Source organism: Salmo salar, unplaced genomic scaffold, assembly GCF_965601325.2.
Source record: "Salmo salar unplaced genomic scaffold, fSalSal1 ptg000408l, whole genome shotgun sequence".
Lineage (NCBI taxonomy): Eukaryota > Metazoa > Chordata > Actinopteri > Salmoniformes > Salmonidae > Salmo > Salmo salar.
The window spans coordinates 834,095-854,429 of record NW_027675377.1 but is presented as its reverse complement, the minus strand read 5'-3'; the positions used below and the strand labels follow the sequence as shown (position 1 = coordinate 854,429).

The following is a 20,335-nucleotide window of genomic DNA, read 5'->3' as shown; positions in this document are numbered from 1 at the left end:
CACTGGGCCAGACACTCTTAAATAGAACCTGGACCAGCTCAGGTGAAACACCTTCCCACTAACGAGATGGACAAGCCAGCACAGGTGTAACACATACTGACTAACGAGGTGACACCAATCAGTGCGCCCAACGAGCTAGACGTGCTAGACGTGCTAACGAGCTAGACGGGCTAACGGGCTAGACGTGCTAGACGTGCTAACGAGCTAGACGGGCTAACGGGCTAGACATGCTAACGAGCTAGACGTGCTAACGAGCTAGACGTGCTAACGAGCTAGACGTGCTAACGAGCTAGACGTGCTAAAGTCCAACCTCAAAACATAAATGGAAAAACCAAAGCCTGTAACACCTTAAGACAACAAATATATCCTATATTTCTTTTGGACAAGTTTGCTCACCACCAACAGAAAACAACTTACTTTCCCAATATAATCAACCACAATGATTCACCTTCACCAATATAAACATGGTGTCTACTGGCTGTCAACAATTAAAAACAAGAAAAAAACACGTATTTCTAAATAATAATATACAATAGGATTATTTGTTTCTCCTTTTTCTTTCTATAGAATCCTAAATCCCACTAGCTTCTAGAACTCTCGTCTTCCTACAACTCACTAGCTTCTAGAACACTCATCTTCCTAAAACTCACTAGATTCTAGAACTCTCCTCTTCCTAAAACTCACTAGATTCTAGAACTCTCATCTTCCTAAAACCCACTAGCTTCTAGAACTCTCGTCCCCTTGGAACGAGCCCAAACAAAACTCATCTCCAATACGGAAAAACGTGCAGTCAAAATAAATTCTGATCCATGGCAACGCACTGCCTAAACACAAAACACAAATCTTATATCCATTTGGGGGGAAATCAGGTTGAACCTGCTCCTGAAACTAACACAACAAAACACATGGAAATGGAGATATATTTTACCTCACTGGTTAGAGGACAACCTGCAGAAGACAGTCAGCTACATTTTGGAGTGATGCATTTAAATGTAGGGGTCACTAAACAAAGGAACATAACACTTATTTGTCATCACTCATCGATATCATGTTGAAATCAATTGTGCGAGAGGAGGGAGATGAGGTTGCACGTCCTGTTAAAACTAACAGCTCAAAAACCACACGGAATCTGGGAATAATGTGTACATCCCTGGTTAGAGGACAACTGGTAGAAAACAGCTGGCTACATTTTGATTCAAGTGGGTCACCAATGCTGTAAATGTAACACAGCTCTTTTTTTGTTAGTCACTTTTTGTTAAATCACATAAATAGTAACTCTTCCATTTCAGAGCCTGGATTTTCCCCCTGAGGCTAATATCCATATCATGTTGAAATCAATAGAACAGGGGACAAACATTTAGGGTTCTACATTGTGACATCATTAAAATACTCCTACTACAATGTTAAAACATTCTACATTGTGACATCATTAAAATATATTGATATCATTTAACAACTCCTTCATGTATTTTCTGATATTTGATCAGAGGTCTTTTATCAGATTATCTCTGGTCACAGCTATAAGGCTGTGTGTGTTCTCTTGTGTACTGTCAGCTCTCCAGATCGACCAAAACTCTTCCCACAATGATTACAGCTAAAAGGTTTCTCTCCTGTGTGTATTCTCTGGTGCACTGTCAGCTCTCCAGATCGACCAAAACTCTTCCCACATTGATCACAGCTATAAGGTTTCTCTCCTGTGTGTATTCTCTGGTGCACTGTCAGCTCTCCAGATCGACCAAAACTCTTCCCACACTGATCACAGCTAAAAGGTTTCTCTCCTGTGTGTGTTCTCTGGTGTAAAGTCAGAGAGCCAGACTTACTAAAACTCTTCCCACATTGATCACAGCTATAAGGTTTCTCTCCTGTGTGTATTCTCTGGTGCACTGTCAGCTCTCCAGATCGACCATAACTCTTCCCACACTGATCACAGCTAAAAGATTTCTCTCCTGTGTGTGTTCTCTGGTGTAAAGTCAGAGAGCCAGACTTACTAAAACTCTTCCCACATTGATCACAGCTATAAGGTTTCTCTCCTGTGTGTATTCTCTGGTGCACTGTCAGCTCTCCAGATCGACCATAACTCTTCCCACACTGATCACAGCTATAAGGTTTCTCTCCTGTGTGTATTCTCTGGTGTAGAGTCAGCGTGCTAGATGCAGCAAAACTCTTCCCACATTGACCACAGCTATAAGGTTTCTCTCCTGTGTGTGTTCTCTGGTGTAAAGTCAGAGAGCCAGACATACTAAAACCCTTCCCACATTGATCACAGCTATAAGGTTTCTCTCCTGTGTGTGTTCTCTGGTGTGATATCAGGCTGGTTGACTGAGTAAACCTCTTCCCACATTGACCACAGCTATAAGATTTCTCTCCTGTGTGGGTTCTCTGGTGTAAAGTCAGAGAGCCAGACTTACTAAAACTCTTCCCACATTGATCACAGCTATAAGGTTTCTCTCCTGTGTGTGTTCTCTGGTGCACTGTCAGATCTCCAGATCGACCAAAACGCTTCCCACACTGATCACAGCTATAAGGTTTCTCTCCTGTGTGCGTTCTCTGGTGTCGAGTGAGAGTGCTAGGTGCAGCAAAACTCTTCCCACATTGACCACAGCTATATGGTTTCTCTCCTGTGTGTGTTCTCTGGTGTAAAGTCAGAGAGCCAGACTTACTAAAACTCTTCCCACATTGATCACAGATATAAGATTTCTCTCCTGTGTGTGTTCTCTGGTGTAATGTCAGCTGGCCAGATTGAACAAAACTCTTCCCACATTGACCACAGCTATAAGATGTCTCTCCTGTGTGGATTCTCTGATGAATTTTAATGCCTGATGAGGTGAATCTCTTCCCACAGTCAGAGCAGCAGTGAGTTCTCTTCCCTGTGGATCTCTGCAGGTGTTTCTTGAGGTGTTCTGATCTGGAGAGACTCTTCTCTGCCTCGTCAGCATCACGAGGTTGTTGAGGCTCCCCAAAGGATCCACGATAGTGAAGTATCTCTCCTGTGTGAACAACAAAGTCAGACAGATGATTTAAAGGCCCACAACAGCAGAAATCCACTGTAAAAGGTGATGCCAACAGCGTAGCCATGATGTTATACAACAATTGACGTCTGTAATGAATGTTAAAATGATTTAACAATTGTCTTAAAATGAGCAAGAACAGTCATATTTTGTCTTGTTTTCACATTAGTAGTAACATCTAAGATTGTAGGCTAGAAATAAGTTATTCATGTTGTTGAAACTCTAAGCAGTGTGCCAGACGACTTTTGGTCTCCAATATAGGCCCCTTTCTGTGTTTGCTAAAATTGCGGCACGAGGGCGATGCACATGCAATTTGGTTGTAGAAACTCCTCCCTGCTAATGAGGAAACCGATAGTTATGGATGTAGTGTATCTGCTAATGAGGAAACCACTAGTTATGGATGTAGTATATCTGCTAATGAGGAAACCGATAGTTATGGATGTAGTATATCTGCCTGGAGCAAAAATGGTGAGCAAAGATTTTCGTTTTTCACAATGTATTCTGAATGTGAACGGGGAAAAACTCAGGGAAGTAACTTCCATTTCCAGGTTGCTTATGAGTGCATTTCACGCTACTTTGGATTATAATTGTAAAGCTCGCTTGAATGTCCTGCTTAATATAATGTTTGCTACAGTATTAAGAACCGAGTTAATGACCGTATCCATTTGGGTGTTGTCAATAAAGTTATGATTTTTTAAATGTATTTTTAATTACATTTTGTTTTTCACCTTTATTTAAGCAGGTAGGCCAGTTGAGAACAAGTTCTCATTTACAACTGCGACCTGGCCAAGATAAAGCAAAGCAGTGCGACACAAACAATACAGAGTTACACATGGAATAAACAAACGTACAGTCAATAACACAATAGAAAAATCTATATACAGTGTGTGCAAATATCTATATACAGTGTGTGCAAATGGAGTACGGAGGTAAGGCAATAAATAGGCCATAGTAGCGAAGTAATTACAATTTAACCTGTTGGGTCTAGGGGGCAGCATTTGCACGTCTGGATAAAAAAAATGTACCCGATTTAATCTGGTTACTAATCCTACCCAGTAACTAGAATATGCATATACTTATTATATATGGATAGAAAACACTCTAAAGTTTCCAAAACTGTTTGAATGGTGTCTGTGAGTATAACAGAACTCATTTGGCAGGCAAAACCCTGAGACATTTTCTGACAGGAAGTGGATACCTGATGTGTTGTATTGACTTTAAACCTCTCCCATTGAAAAACACAGGGGTTTAGGAATATTTTGGCACTTCCTATTGCTTCCACTAGATGTCACCAGCCTTTACAAAGTGTTTTGAGTCTTCTGGAGGGAGATCTGACCGAACAAGAGCCATGGAACGGTGATGTCCCATTAGACACCTGGCGCGCTACTTCATGTTGGGTACCCTCGTTCCAATACGTTATAAAAGGCTATGCATTCGTCCACCTTGAATATTATTCATGTTCTGGTTAAAAAAGGCCCTAATGATTTATGCTATACAACGTTTGACATGTTTGAACGAACGGAAATATATTTTTTCCCCTCGTTCATGACGAGAAGTCCGGCTGGCTTACATCATGTGCTAACGAGACGGAGATTTTTGGACATAAATGATGAGCTTTTTTGAACAAAACTACATTCGTTATGGACCTGTGATACCTGGAAGTGACATCTGATGAAGAGAATCAAAGGTAATGGATTATTTACATAGTATTTTCGATTTTAGATCTCCCCAACATGACGTCTAGTCTGTATCGCAACGCGTATTTTTCTGGGCACAGTGCTCAGATTATTGCAAAGTGTGATTTCCCAGTAAGGTTATTTTTAAATCTGGCAAGTTGATTGCGTTCAAAAGATGTAAATCTATAATTCTTTAAATGACAATATAATATTTTACCAATGTTTTCTAATTTTAATTATTTAATTTCTGACGCTGACTTGACTGCCGGTTATTGGAGGGAAACGATTTCCTCAACATCAATGCCATAGTAAAACGCTGTTTTTGTATATAAATATGAACTTGATAGAACTAAAAATGCATGCATTGTCTAACATAATGTCCTAGGAGTGTCATCTGATGGAGATTGTAAAAGGTTAGTGTATCATTTTAGCTGGTTTTATGGTTTTGGTGACCCTGTCTTTGACTTGACAAAACATTACACACAACTCTTGTAAATGTACTGTCCTAACATACTCTAAATTTATGCTTTCGCCGTAAAACCTTTTTGAAATCGTAAAACGTGGTTAGATTAAGGAGATGTTTATCTTTCAAATGGTGTAACATAGTTGTATTTTTGAAAAATTTGAATTTTGACATTTATTTGGATTCAAATTTGCCGCTCTTGAAATGCACCTGCTGTTGATGGAGTGCACCACAGGTGGCACGCTAGCGTCCCACCTAGCCCCAAGAGGTTAACAAATGAACACTGGAGTGATAGATGTGCAGATGATGATGTGCAAGTAGAAATACTGGTGTGCAAAAGAGCAAAAAAGTAAATAAAAACATGGGGATGAGGTAGGCAGTTGGATGGACTATTTACAGATGGACTGTGTACAGCTGCAGCGATCGGTAAGCTGCTCAGATAGCTGATGCTTAAAGTTAGTGAGGAAGATATATGTCTCCAACTTCAGCGATTTTTGCAATTCGTTCAAGTGATTGGCAGCAGAGAACTGGAAAGAAATGTGTCCAAAGTAGGTGTTGGCTTTGGTGATGACCAGTGAGATATACCTCTTTGAGTGCGTGCTATGGGTGGGTGTTGCTATGGTGACCTGTGAGCTGAGTGAAGGTGGCCTAGCAAAGACCTATAGATGACCTGGAGCCAGTGGGTTTGGCGACGAATATGTAGAGAAGGCCAGCCAACGAGAGCATACAGGTCGCAGTGGTGGGTGGTATATGGGGATTTGGTGACAAAACGGATGGCACTGTGATAGACTGCATCCAGTTTGCTGAGTAGAGTGTTGGAGGCTATTTTGAAAATGACATCGCCGAAGTCAAGGATCGGCAAGAAAGTCAGTTTAACGAGGGTATGTTTGGCAGCGTGAGTGAAGGAGGCTTTGTTGCGAAATATGAAGCTGATTCTAGATTTCATTTTGGATTGGAAATGCTTAACTTCATCGGGGTAGGGGGCAGTATTTTCATGTCCGGATGAAAAGCATGCCCAGAGTAAACTGCCTGCTACTCAGGCCCAAAAGCTAGAATATGCATATAATTAGTAGATTTGGATAGAAAACACTGAAGTGTCTAAAACGGTTTGAATAATGTCTGTGAGTATAACAGAACTCATATGTCAGGCAAAACCTTAGAAAAATCCAACCAGGAAGTGTGGAAATCTGAGGTTTGTAGTTTTTCAAGTGATTGCCTATCTAACACACAATATACATCCAATATACAGTGTCTATGGGGTCATATTGCACTTCCTAAGGCTTCCACTAGATGTCAACAGTCTTTAGAATGTTGTTTCAGGCTTCTACTGTGAATGGGGAGAGAATAAGAGCTGATTGAGTCAGGTGTCTGGCCGTCAGCCATTATTTTAGTTACGCACGCAGCCATGAGCACAAGCTCAGTTCTCTTTCCTTTATGAAGACAAAGGAATTATCCGGTTGGAATATTTTTGAAGATTTGTGATAAAAACATCCTAAAGATTGATTCTACACATCGTTTGACGTGTTTCTACAAACTGTAATATAACTTTTTTGACTTTTCGTCTGGACTTTAGTGCGCGCGCCTTCTGCATTTGGAATAGTGAACCTAACGCGCGAACAAAATGGAGGTATTTGGACATAAACATGAACTTTATCGAACAAAACGTACATGTATTGTGGAACTGGGATTCCTGGGAGTGCATTCCGATGAAAATCATCAAAGGTAAGTGAATATTTATAATGGTATTTCTGACTTCTGTTGACTCCACAACATGGCGGGTATCTGTATGGCTTGTTTTGGTGTCTGAGCGCTGTACTCAGATTATTGCAAAGTGTGCTTTCGCCGTAAAGCTTTTTTGAAATCTGACACAGCGGTTGCATTAAGGAGAAGTATATCTTTAATTCTATGCATAACAGTTGTATATTTTATCAACGTTTATGATGAGTATTTCTGTAAATTGATGTGCTCATTCATCGGGGGTTTTGGAGGCAAAACATTTCTGAACATTACATACCAATGTAAAATGGGGTTTTTGGATATAAATATGAACTTTATCGAGCAAAACATACATATATTGTGTAACATGAAGTCCTATGAGTGCCATCTGATGAAGATCATCAAAGGTTAGTGATTCATTTTAGCTATATTTCTGGTTTTTGTGACGCCTCTCCTTGCTTGGAAAATGGCTGTGTGGTTTTTCTTGTCTAGGTGGTGTCCTAACATAATCTTTCGCCGTAAAGTGTTTTTGAAATCGGACACTGTGGTTGGATTAATGAGAAGTGTACCTTTACAATGGTGTATAATACTTGTATGTGTGAGAAATTTGAATTATGAGATTTTTGTTGTTTTGAATTTGGCGCCCTGCTATTTCAATGGCTGTTGGCGAGGTGTGACGGTAGCGTCCCACCTACCCCAGAGAGGTTTTAACATGCCGGTACATACTGCTGTAATAACATGCAAGCAAATTGTCAGCCAAAATATCGTGTAAGGTAACTTACTTGAAAAGAAATGTCTTTATTACATTGCTTAACATGTTCTTAACATTTGTCATAATTAGTTAAAGCAATGAATTTGTATCGGCTCTCGTTGGACTTCGGCTGCATATTTTCCGCCATTTTCTTCAAATCTGAAAATGATGTGAAGCTACGTCCATTTCCTGAAGAATTGCATTATGGGCCCTAAAGTACTGCGTGTATACGTCATATTTTGGCGAATTTAGTACGACATCCGGGAACTTTTGGCATACTAACTACATCAACGACATCATAACCGCCATCGATAAGAGACATTACTGTGCAGCCGTATTCATCGACCTGGCCAAGGCTTTCGACTCTGTCAATCACCACATTCTTATTGGCAAACTCGACAGCCTTGGTTTCTCAAATGATTGCCTCGCCTGGTTTACCTACTACTTCTCTGATAGAGTTCAGTGTGTCAAATCGGAGGGCCTGTTGTCCGGGCCTCTGGCAGTCTATGGGGGTGCCACAGGGTTCAATTCTCAGGCCGACTCTCTTCTCTGTATACATCAATGATGTCGCTCTTGCTGCTGGTGAGTCTCTGATCCACCTCTACGCAGATGACACCATTCTGTATACTTCTGGCCCCTCTTTGGACACTGTGTTAACCTGTTAGGGCTAGGGGGCAGTATTTACACGGCCGGATAAAAAACGTACCCGATTTAATCTGGTTATTACTACTGCCCAGAAACTAGAATATGCATATAATTATTGGCTTTGGATAGAAAACACCCTACAGTTTCTAAAACTGTTTGAATGGTGTCTGTGAGTATAACAGAACTCATATGGCAGGCAAAAACCTGAGAAGATTCCAAACAGGAAGTACCCTCTCTGACCATTCCTTGGGCTTCTTGGCTCTGTTTAAAGAAAATTTAGGATATTTGCTGTAACGTGACACTTCCTACGGCTCCCATAGGCTCTCAGAACCCGGGAAAAAGCTGAATGATGTAATTCCAGCCGCTGGCTGAAAAACTTTAGCGCGTTTGGATGGAAGTCGATCAGAGGGCCATCAGACTGAGGCTCGTGCACGAGGGGATCCCATGCTTTTACTTTCTCTCTCTTTGAACGTAAACACGCTTTCCCTGTCGGAATATTATCGCTTTTTTACGAGAAAAATTGCATAAAAATTGATTTTAAACAGCGGTTGACATGCTTCGAAGTACGGTAATGGAATATTTAGAATTTTTTTGTCACAAAACGCGTCGGGCGCGTAACCCTTATTTACCCTTTCAGATAGTGTCTTGAACGCACGAACAAAACGCCGCTATTTGGATATAACTATGGATTATTTGGGACCAAACCAACATTTGTTATTGAAGTAGAAGTCCTGGGAGTGCATTCTGACGAAGAACAGCAAAGGTAATAACATTTTTCTTATAGTAAATCTGAGTTTGGTGAGTGCTAAACTTGCTGGGTGTCTAAATAGCTAGCCCTGTGATGCCGGGCTATCTACTTAGAATATTGCAAAATGTGCTTTCACCGAAAAGCTATTTTAAAATCGGACATATCGAGTGCATAGAGGAGTTCTGTATCTATAATTCTTAAAATAATTGTTATGCTTTTTGTGAACGTTTATCGTGAGTAATTTAGTACATTTTTTGTAAATTCACCGGAAGTTTGCGGGGGGTATGCTAGTTCTGAACGTCACATGCTAATGTAAAAAGCTGTTTTTTGATATAAATATGAACTTGATTGAACAAAACATGCATGTATTGTATAACATAATGTCCTAGGGTTGTCATCTGATGAAGATCATCAAAGGTTAGTGCTGCATTTAGCTGTCTTTTGGGTTTATGTGACATTATATGCTAGCTTGAAAAATGGGTGTCTGATTATTTCTGGCTGGGTACTCTGCTGACATAATCTAATGTTTTGCTTTCGTTGTAAAGCCTTTTTGAAATCGGACAGTGTGGTTAGATTAACAAGAGTCTTGTCTTTAAAATGGTGTAAAATAGTCATATGTTTGAGAAATTGAAGTAATAGCATTTCTAAGGTATTTGAATAACGCGCCACTGGCTGTTACGTAGGTGGGACGAAATCGTCCCACTGGCCCTAGAGAAGTTAACTAACCTCCAAACGAGCTTCAATGCCATACAACTCTCCTTCCGTGGCCTCCAACTGCTCTTAAACGCAGGTAAAACTAAATGCATGCTATTCAATCGATCACTGCCCGCACCTGCTCGCCCGTCCAGCATCACTACTTTGAACGGCTCTGACTTAGAATACGTGGACAACTACAAATACCTGGGTGTCTGGTTAGACTGTAAACTCTCCTTCCAGACTCACATTAAGCATCTTCAATCCAAAATTAAATCTAGAATCGGCTTCCTATATCTCAACAAAGCATCCTTCATACCCTCGTAAAACTGACCATCCTACCGATCCTCGACTTCGGTGATGTCATCTATAAAATAGCCTCCAAATCTCTACTCAACAAACTGGATGCAGTCTATCACAGTGCCATCCGTTTTGTCACCAAAGTCCCATATACCACCCACCATTGCGACCTGTACGCTCTCGTTGGTTGGCCCTCGTTTCATACTCGTCGCCAAACCCACTGGCTACAGGTTATCTACAAGTCTCTGCTAGGTAAAGCCCCGTCTTATCTCAACTCACTGGTCACCATAGCACCACCCACTCGTAGCATGCGCTCCAGCAGGTATATCTCACTGGTCACCCCCAAAGCCAACACCTCCTTTGGTCGTCTTTCCTTACAGTTCTCTGCTGCCAATGACTGGAACGAACTGCAAAAATCTCTGAAGCTGGAGACTCATATCTCCCTCACTAGCTTTAAGCACCAGCTGTCAGAGCAGCTCACAGATCACTGCACCTGTACATAGCCCATCTGTAAACAGCCCATCTATCTACCTACCTCATCCCCATACTGTATTTATTTATCTTGCTCCTTTGCACCCCAGTATCTCTACTTGCACATTCGTCTTCTGCACATCTACCATTCCAGTGTTTAATTGCTTTATTGTAATTATTTGACCACCATGGTCTATTTATTGTCTTAACTTACCTCATTTGCACTCACTGTATATAGACTTTTTGTTTTCTTTTGTTCTACTGTATTATTGACTGTATGTTTTGTTTATTCCATGTGTTGTTGTATGTGTCGAATTGCTACGCTTTATCTTGGCCAGGTCGCAGTTGCAGTTGCAAATGAGAACTTGTTCTCAACTAGCCTACCTGGTTAACAATTTGACCCCCACAGGAAATCTTCACTGGCAGTTATAGAAAGACCCATTTACTATATAACCATTGATTCTTGAAGAATATAAATTATAAATGCCTCAAACTGTATTACCCCACCAGAAACCAAAACATAAGCTTGTATAACGCCACTGTTTGTAAACAAGCACTGTATAGCTGTGAAATCTGGTTAAAACTATCATTTTGACCTGATGGATGGCCAGTCCTTGTATTTATAGTGTAGTGAATTCAGGGGGTAGTCCTGAGCTGAACTCAATCCTGGGTCCAGCAACTGTCAAGCCAACACCTTATAACTGTTATGTCAAGATGTCTGAACTTCTTGAAGAGGTCTCTAGGTGTTGGGTTACGGTTGCTACAATAGCTTTCTCTATGAATTTGAGAGTGGTTACATTTCTCCTTCCCCCATCCCTCAGCTGTTTACCAAACCAAGTCTCAGGGCTGACAATTGTTTGCTATTTAAATCCTAGGTTATCCCTATAAAATAGCCACACATCTATCAACCAATCTGCAGTTGAAACAATAACAAAGCTGTCATTCCACCACTAGTTTGGTTATAAGATGATGATGGGGTTGGAGAAATGTAACTAATCTCAAATTCATAGACAGACCTGCGGATGCAAGGACTGACCATCCATGATATCAACATTATAGTTTTAACCATGTTGAGGCTATACAGTGTTGGTTTACATTGTTTCTAAACATTGGAGTAAAAAAAGCTTATTTAGGGTTATGATGGGGTACAACAGTTGAACTAAGCTCATGAGGCATGTGTTATATTCTTCAAGAATCAATGGCTATAAATAAATCATGTAAAAAGTCTAAATATGGATGTAGCTATTGCATATTTCCCCTTTAACACCAAACATCAGTTCAACAACTGCAGAGTTTGTGCCTCTGTATTTAAGACAGTACTTACTAGTGTTAATCAGGGAACGGTTTCTCAAAACCATCTTATGGCTAAGTTCACCGTTAGAACCATTGGACGCCTTAAGATGCGTTTGGGAAACCGGGCCCAGATGTCCAGTTTCCTCCTCTTCATCTTCTTCCAATGTGACAGTCATCTCCCCCTCCTCCTCTTTCACCCCATAAACTGCATCCTCCTCTTTCTCTTCCTCCTCGTCTTTTACAGTAGCATCCTCCTCCTCTTTCACTCTGAACGGGTCTTCCTCTTCTTTCACTGAAACGTCTTTCTCCTCTTTCACTCTGAACGCGACTTCCTCTTCTTTCACTGAAACGTCTTTCTCTTCTTCTTTCACAGTTACAGCCTCACCCTCTACTTGTTTTTGTATTGAAACAGCCTCCTCTTCCTTCTCCTCTTTCACGAAAACGTTCAGCCACAGTCCCTCTTTCTCCGTCCAGCAGACCTCTTCTTTAGCAGGAGGAGAGTAGCTTAGTGAGCACATGGTCGGGGATGTTAGCTAGGCTAATGCTAACTTAACCAGCCCGCTAGCTGATCAATAACAAAAACACCGTAAATATGAAATTAAAACGGATAACTAACTAGACGACAGAAGTGGGTTTAAAACACAGTGGCTAATATACACTAAAGCATCTAAAGAGCTTTATTGGTTCGGCTATTTTGTCTAGCAAGCTACCGAGGTGGCTGAATAACTGTTGCTGCTGTTGAAAGAAGAGTTCCGTCCACTACATTATACGTCACACCAACAGCATTACCTTAAATTCCCAGACCGCCATCTGCTGACTGGAGTGGGTAACGCAGTTGAGTAAAATGTATACTTTATTTTCAGACAAGTTTGATTGTAGGAAGATTTTTTTACTCACCAGTGTAACAACACAGTGTGGTTAAAGACTTAGTAAGCTAGTTGTAGTCACGATCTGGTTCCCTATAAGGACAAACAGTTATGTTTTTTGCGTTATTACAAATGTATTGTAATGAAACAGCAGGGAGCAGGTCTCGAACCCTCGACTTTCAAGCCCGAAGTCCAGCGCGCTATCGACTGTGCCGCAAAAGCTCGAACGGCAGAGTCAATATCCGTGCTTATAAACCCAGGGTCGTTACAGTATTAACTTATTTAGGGAAATCTTCTAAACTACCCACAATGCACTATTTTCCAACGTCATATGTATTATCAACTCTATGCTACCGGGTTTGTATGCCAGTGTAACGGTGTAATGAAGTTACATTTAAAACATTTATTTAACCTTTATTTAACAAGGCAAACCAGCTAAGGACAAATTCTTATTTACAATAACGGACCCGTGTCTGTAGTTTTGATCCCGGGTCTGTAGTGATGCCTCTACCACTGAGATGCAGGACCTTAGACTGCTGCTCGTGTGTTTACATTACATTCAGTGATAAAGGTATGGGATTCTGGGTAATCCACAGCAGATTTATGGAGAATTTGAAAATTGGGTGGTCCTGGGATAGAAATGTATAAAGTTGACATTACATCATAAAATCCACCTTTTACATCATAAATTAGCAATTTATGTTTTAGTAACTTCTGTTGTTGGTTTGGCCTCTCTTTATATGTTATTTGCCGAATCTCAGTTTTCCATGTGGGTTTTATGCTAAAGTTCCCTCTATCAAGTTGGTAGCAAACTGGAAAATGCATCTTCTTCAGGAGTGCTATTTATATCCTGATCATTCATCCACACTGCATCTTCTTTAGGAGTGCTATTTATATCCTGATCATTCATCCACACTGCATCTTCTTTAGGAGTGCTATTTATATCCTGTCACTACTGATCATTCATCCACACTGTGTATCTCATCAATGCAGGTAATTTATGACATGTATAAAGTATGTGTTTTATAAACTCATGAACACCAGCCAGTTTATCAGCCCGGTTCTGTTAGTTTAGGTGGATTATACTTCTTCACCACCAGAGGGGGACATCGAGTAATATTTCAGGTTAATTTGATATATTTTGATACTAAAATGGATGACAGTTTATTCTGATGTTGTGAATATGAGATTACACATGGAAACTATGTATTTATTTTATTATAGTAAATTAGGAATTATTAGGAATTGTTAAATCCACTATATGATCACAATAACTTTGACAGACATCTTGATAGTTTTTTGTTAGTATATTATAGGGCAGATTTATGGAGAATTGCTGTGGGAGTGCTATTTATATCCCGTCACTACTGATCATTCATCCATACTGTGTGTGTCCCATCATTTCAGCTTTGGAAATAAATGAACTATCCATCCATTGCTCCTTCCTGTGTTGACTCACTGAGTTGAGGGACCAGGAAGGTCACACTAGGTTGATATCTAGCTCAAGCTTGTAAACGTTAGTCACACCTCATGCTTTTCATGAACTGTGTGGTTGTGTTATCTAGAGGGAACCCGTTAGCAAGACAAGTAGGCACGCATTTTTTTTGGTCCAAAAAGAGGACATGTCCGGGAAAAAGAGGACGTATGGTCACCCTACATAATTAGATGCTATTTTTAAACTACAATGACCATAATGCACTGCGTGCCTACTTGTCTTGTCTGTGTTTATTTTACACCTGCTATGTAAAAGAGACAGAATAATGCACGATGGTCAATGCTTTCTGGGATCCTTGGGACATCCCTACCCTAAACCCTAACCTTAACCCCTACCTTAACCATTTTAAATGTCAACTTCAATGGGCTATGGACGTCCCAAGGATGTATCTCTACCTGAAAATACATGATCTAAGTGATTGATAGTTGGTATTCAGCAGTCATAAAGCCTTATTTACTTTAATGAACTACTAAAATAGTGATTTTGTCAGACAGCAGCTCTACACTTTATTGACTGACTGATCCATTCATCCTTCCATCCCTCCTCAGCCTTCCTCTCCTCTGAAGACCCAGTGAGGGTGGAGCTCAGTCAGAGAGCTGTTGAGGAACTGGTTAGGAAGAACACTTCTACAGCCAGAGAGGTGTGAGGTCACACATGGTTTAGATGGTAAATATTTATGTTCCCTTAGCGGTTCATCACCTCAGCAAAAGGTAATATGTTCCATCATTGTTTATTTACATTAGTGCAAATTGTCCACTGATATTGGTGTAATTTCTCACCCCTTTTGGCTGTATGAAAGTTAGTTTCCCCTCAGACACACACATTTGTTCTTTGATATAATGAAGGTCATTTGTGTCAAATGTATTTTTCCCCACTTATTCACCCCATCTCTTTACATTGCTGATGCATATTCAGTGGCCTGACTGTGTCAAAGGCCCATCCTGGTAGATCTGAACCTAATGCAGCTTGGAGTGATCAGATGTCACATTTAGGTGCCAGGTGTAACTGAGGCCATAGATGCTCCATATCCATTACTTTGAGTGTTTTATATAATATGACTAAATGTGTTTCTGTGTTGCAGGGGCAGTCAAGAAATGGAACAGCAAGGCCACAGAACATGACATAAGCAGAGCTGTGGGAGACCACCTCAAGCCCCTGGTAGAGCCGGGGGTGGTGTTTACCACTCCACCACGCCTTCAGCAGGCTGGAAAAGTGGGATTGATCTGGTTGATCCATTTGTTTGTTTCGGTTTGCAGTAGTTGAATCCTTTGACATATTGTTGAATTAAACATTTATCTTCAACAAATGCACTGGGTTGGTTGAAAAGTGATACTAAACGTACATACCAGCACTATTTTGACATAGTGGGAGATATACTGAATTATACTTTTTTCATAATAAGATGGACCAAGATACATATTGGTTTTGCAAGAGTCTGTTGATTGTCAGTCATTGGGTTAATTTCTTTTGCAATATGTTCAAATCAAGCTTTATTTATACAGCACATTTCAGACATGGATGCTTCACAGGAAAAAAATAAAACAATGAAAATAAACAGAAATATTTACCACAACAAACATAAGATTAACAACTGAAAGACGAATTAGCATTCTAAGGAAAATCCATTGATTAAAATATTAATTGGATGCAACATCCAACCCAAAATATAAGCTTGTTTTTAGGAGGGGCTCTGAAAGACACTATGGGGGTGTCCACTGGAAGTTGACTAGTAACAACAACTGGGACATAAAAGACACCCACCAAATCTGCCCAAGAAGAGGCAAACTAAAGAAAAACCCACACCAAACTTAAAGACAGGAAGCAAACCAAAAAGGTGGAGCAACTAAAGGTGTTGACTCTCCACATGTATCAAGACAACTGGAGCACTGGGCCAGACACTCTTAAATAGAACCTGGACCAGCTCAGGTGAAACACCTTCCCACTAACGAGATGGACAAGCCAGCACAGGTGTAACACATACTGACTAACGAGGTGACACCAATCAGTGCGTCCTACGTGCTAACGAGCTAGACGGGCTAACGAGCTAGACGTGCTAACGAGCTAGACGGGCTAACGAGCTAGATGGGCTAACGAGCTAGACGTGCTGACGAGCTAGACGGGCTAACGGGCTAACGAGCTAGACGTGCTAACGAGCTAAACGTGCTAACGAGCTAAACGTGCTAACGAGCTATACCTGCTACGAGCTAGACGTGCTAACGAGCTATAAATGCTAACTAACTATAAATGCTAACGCGCTATAAATGCTAACGAGCTATACCTGCTACGAGCTATACCTGCTAACGAGCTATAAATGCTAACTAACTATAAATGCTAACGAGCTATAAATGCTAACGAGCTATACCTGCTAACGAGCTATACCTGCTAACGAGCTATACGTGCTAAAGTCCAACCTCAAAACATAAATGGAAAAACCAAAGCCTGTAACACCTTAAGACAACAAATATATCCTATATTTTTGTTGGAAAAGTTTGCTCACCACCAACAGAAAACAACTTCCATTTCACATTATAATCAACTACAATGCTTCACCTTCACCAATATAAACATGGTGTCTACTGGCTGTCAACAATTAAAAACAATAAAAAAACACGTATTTCTAAATAATAATATACAATAGGATTATTTGTTTCTCCTTTTTCTTTCTATAGAATCCTAAATCCCACTAGCTTCTAGAACTCTCGTCTTCCTACAACTCACTAGCTTCTAGAACACTCATCTTCCTAAAACTCACTAGATTCTAGAACTCTCCTCTTCCTAAAACTCACTAGATTCTAGAACTCTCCTCTTCCTAAATCCCACTAGCTTCTAGAACTCTCGTCTTCCTAAAACTCACTAGATTCTAGAACTCTCCTCTTTCTAAATCCCACTAGCTTCTAGAACTCTCGTCTCCTTGGAACGAGCCCAAACAAAACTCATCTCCAATACAGAAAAACGTGCAGTCAAAATAAATAAAGATCCATGGCAACGCACTAGCTAAATGCAAAACACAAATCTTATATCCATTTGGGGGGAAATCAGGTTGAACCTGCTCTTGAAACTAACACAACAAAACAAAAAACACATGGAAATGGAGATGTATTTTACCTCACTGGTTAGAGGACAACCTGTAGAAGACAGTCCGCTACATTTTGGAGTGATGCATTTAAATTTAGGGGTCCCTAAACAAAGGAACACAACACTTATTTGTCATAACTCATCGATATCATGTTGAAATCAATTGTGCCGAGAGGAGGGAGATGAGGTTGCACGTCCTGTTAAAACTAACAGCTCAAAAACCACACGGAATCTGGGAATAATGTGTACATCCCTGGTTAGAGGACAATTTGTAGAAAACAGCTCGCTACATTTTGAAGTGTTGCATTTTGATTCCAGTGGGTCACCAACGTGGTAAGTGTAACACAACTCTTTTTTTGTTAGTCACTTTTTATTAAATCTCATAAATAGTACTCTTCCATTTCAGAGCCTGGATTTTCCCCCTGAGGCTAATATCCATATCATGTTGAAATCAATAGAACAGGGGACAAAGTTTAGGGTTCTACATTGTGACATCATTAAAATACTCCTACTACAATGTTAAAACATTCTACATTGTGACATTATATCATTGATATCATGAAACAACTCATTCATGTATTTTCTGATGTTTGATCAGATGTCTTTTACCGGAGAATCTCTTGTCACACTGATCACAGCTATAAGGTTTCTCTCCTGTGTGTTCTCTGGTGTTTTGTCAGTTGGCTAGATGAAGCAAAACTCTTCCCACATTGACCACATCTATAAGGTTTCTCTCCTGTGTGTGTTCTCTGGTGTGATATCAGGCTGCATGGCTGAGTAAAACTCCTCCCACATTGACCACAGTTATAAGGTTTCTCTCCTGTGTGGATTCTCTGGTGTGCAGTCAGATTTCCAGATTGACCAAAACTCTTCCCACATTGATTACAGCTAAAAGGTCTCTCTCCTGTGTGTATTCTCCGATGAATTTTAATGCCTGATGAGTTGAATCTCTTCCCACAGTCAGAGCAGCAGTGAGTTTTCTTCCTTGTGGGTCTCTGCTGGTGTTTCTTGAGGTGTTCTGATCTGGAGAGACTCTTCTCTGCCTCTTCAGCATCATGAGGTTGTTGAGGCTCCCCAGAGGATCCACGATAGTCCCGTATCTCTCCTGTGTGAACAACAAAGTCAGACAGATGATTAAAGGCCCACAACAGCAGAAATCCACTGTAAAAGGTGATGCCAACAGCGGAGCCATGATGTTGGACAACAATTGACGTCTGTAATGAATGTAAAAATTATTTGACAATTGTCTTAAAATGAGCAAGAATAGTCATATTTTGTCTTGTTTTCACATGAGTAGTAACATAGATGATTGTAGGCTAGAAATACGTTATTCATGTTGTTGAAACTCTAAGCAGTGTGCCAGACTACTTTTGGTCTCCAATATAGTCCCCTTTCTGTGTTTGCTAAAATTGCGGGACGAGGGCAATTTGATTGCAGAAACTCCTCCCTGCTAATGAGGAAACCGATAGTTATGGATGTACTATATCCGCCTGGAGCAAAAATGGTGAGCAAAGATTTTAGTTTTTCACAATGTATTCTGAATGTGAATGGGGGAAATTCAGGGGAGTAACCTCCATTTCCAGGTTGATGATGAGTTCATTTCACACTACTTTGGATTATAATTGTAAGGATATTTGAATGTCCTGTTTAATAAAATGTTTGCTAAAGCATTAAGAATTATGTGTAATTATTGAAGAACCGCGTTAATGACAGTATCCATTTGGGTGTTGTCAATAAAGTTCAGATTTTATTTATTTATTTAACCAGGTAGGCCAGTTGAGAACAAGTTCTCATTTACGACTGCGACCTGGCCAAGATAAAGCAAAGCAGTGCGACACAAACAACACAGAGTTACACATGGAATAAACAAGCATACAGTCAATAACACAATAGAAAAATCTGTATAAATAAAGCTTGATTTGAACATATTGCAAAAGAAATTAACCCAATGACTGACAATCAACAGACTCTTGTAAAACCAATACGTATCTTGGTCCATCTTATTATGAAAAAAGTATAAATTCAGTATATCTCCCACTATGTCAAAATAGTGCTGGTATGTACGTTTAGTATCACTTTTCAACCAACCCAGTGCATTTGTTGAAGATAAATGTTTAATTCAACAATACGTCAAAGGATTCAACTACTGCAAACCGAAACAAACAAATGGATCAACCAGATCAATCCCACTTTTCCAGCCTGCTGAAGGCGTGGTGGAGTGGTAAACACCACCCCCGGCTCTACCAGGGGCTTGAGGTGGTCTCCCACAGCTCTGCTTATGTCAAACATATGACTATTTTACAGCTATTTAAAGACAAGACTCTCGTTAATCTAACCACACTGTCCGATTTCAAAAAGGCTTTACAACGAAAGCAAAACATTAGATTATGTCAGCAGAGTACCAAGCCAGAAATAATCAGACACCCATTTTTCAAGCCAGCATATAATGTCACCAAAATCCAGAAGACAGCTAAATGCAGCACTCACCTTTGATGATCTTCATCAGATGACAACCCTAGGACATTATGTTATACAATACATGCATGTTTTGTTCAATCAAGTTCATATTTATATCAAAAAACAGCTTTTTACATTAGCATATGACGTTCAGAACTAGCATACCCCCCGCAAACTTCCGGGGAATTCGCTAACATTTTACTAAATTACTCACGATAAACGTTCACAAAAAGCATAACAATTATTTTAAGAATTATAGATACAGACCTCCTCTATGCACTCAATATGTCCGATTTGAACCTCTATGGGCTAGGTGGGACGCTAGCGTGCCACCCGTGGTGCACTCCATCAACAGCAGGTGCATTTCAAGAGCGGCAAATTTGAATCCAAATAAATGTCAAAATTCAAATTTTTCAAACATACAACTATTTTACACCCTTTGAAAGATAAACATCTCCTTAATCTAACCACGTTTTACGATTTCAAAAAGGTTTTACGGCGAAAGCATAAATTTAGAGTATGTTAGGACAGTACATTTACAAGAGTTATGTGTAATGTTTTGTCAATTCAAAAACAGGGTCACCAAAACCATAAAACCAGCTAAAATGATGCACTAACCTTTTACAATCTCCATTAGATGACACTCCTAGGACATTATGTTAGACAATGCATGCATTT

At 40.1% G+C, this 20,335-nt stretch overlaps 3 protein-coding genes across 3 annotated transcripts in view; 1 reads left to right on the top strand and 2 right to left on the bottom strand.

Annotated features, from left to right (window-relative positions):
• Positions 1–20,335, top strand: part of LOC145875960 (uncharacterized) — a 220,933-nt gene that overhangs the window by 122,253 nt on the left and 78,345 nt on the right. The window lies entirely within an intron of this gene.
• Positions 1–20,335, bottom strand: part of LOC145875972 (uncharacterized) — a 115,906-nt gene that overhangs the window by 84,165 nt on the left and 11,406 nt on the right. The window lies entirely within an intron of this gene.
• On the bottom strand, positions 1,351–7,850 carry LOC123741873 (uncharacterized). The gene is made up of 2 exons (XM_082971734.1): positions 7,835–7,850; positions 1,351–2,987 (listed from the first exon to the last, which is right to left on the bottom strand). Exons 1-2 carry the CDS (start codon positions 7,848–7,850, stop codon positions 1,519–1,521), a joined length of 1,485 nt encoding a protein of 494 aa, XP_082827860.1. The 3' UTR covers positions 1,351–1,518.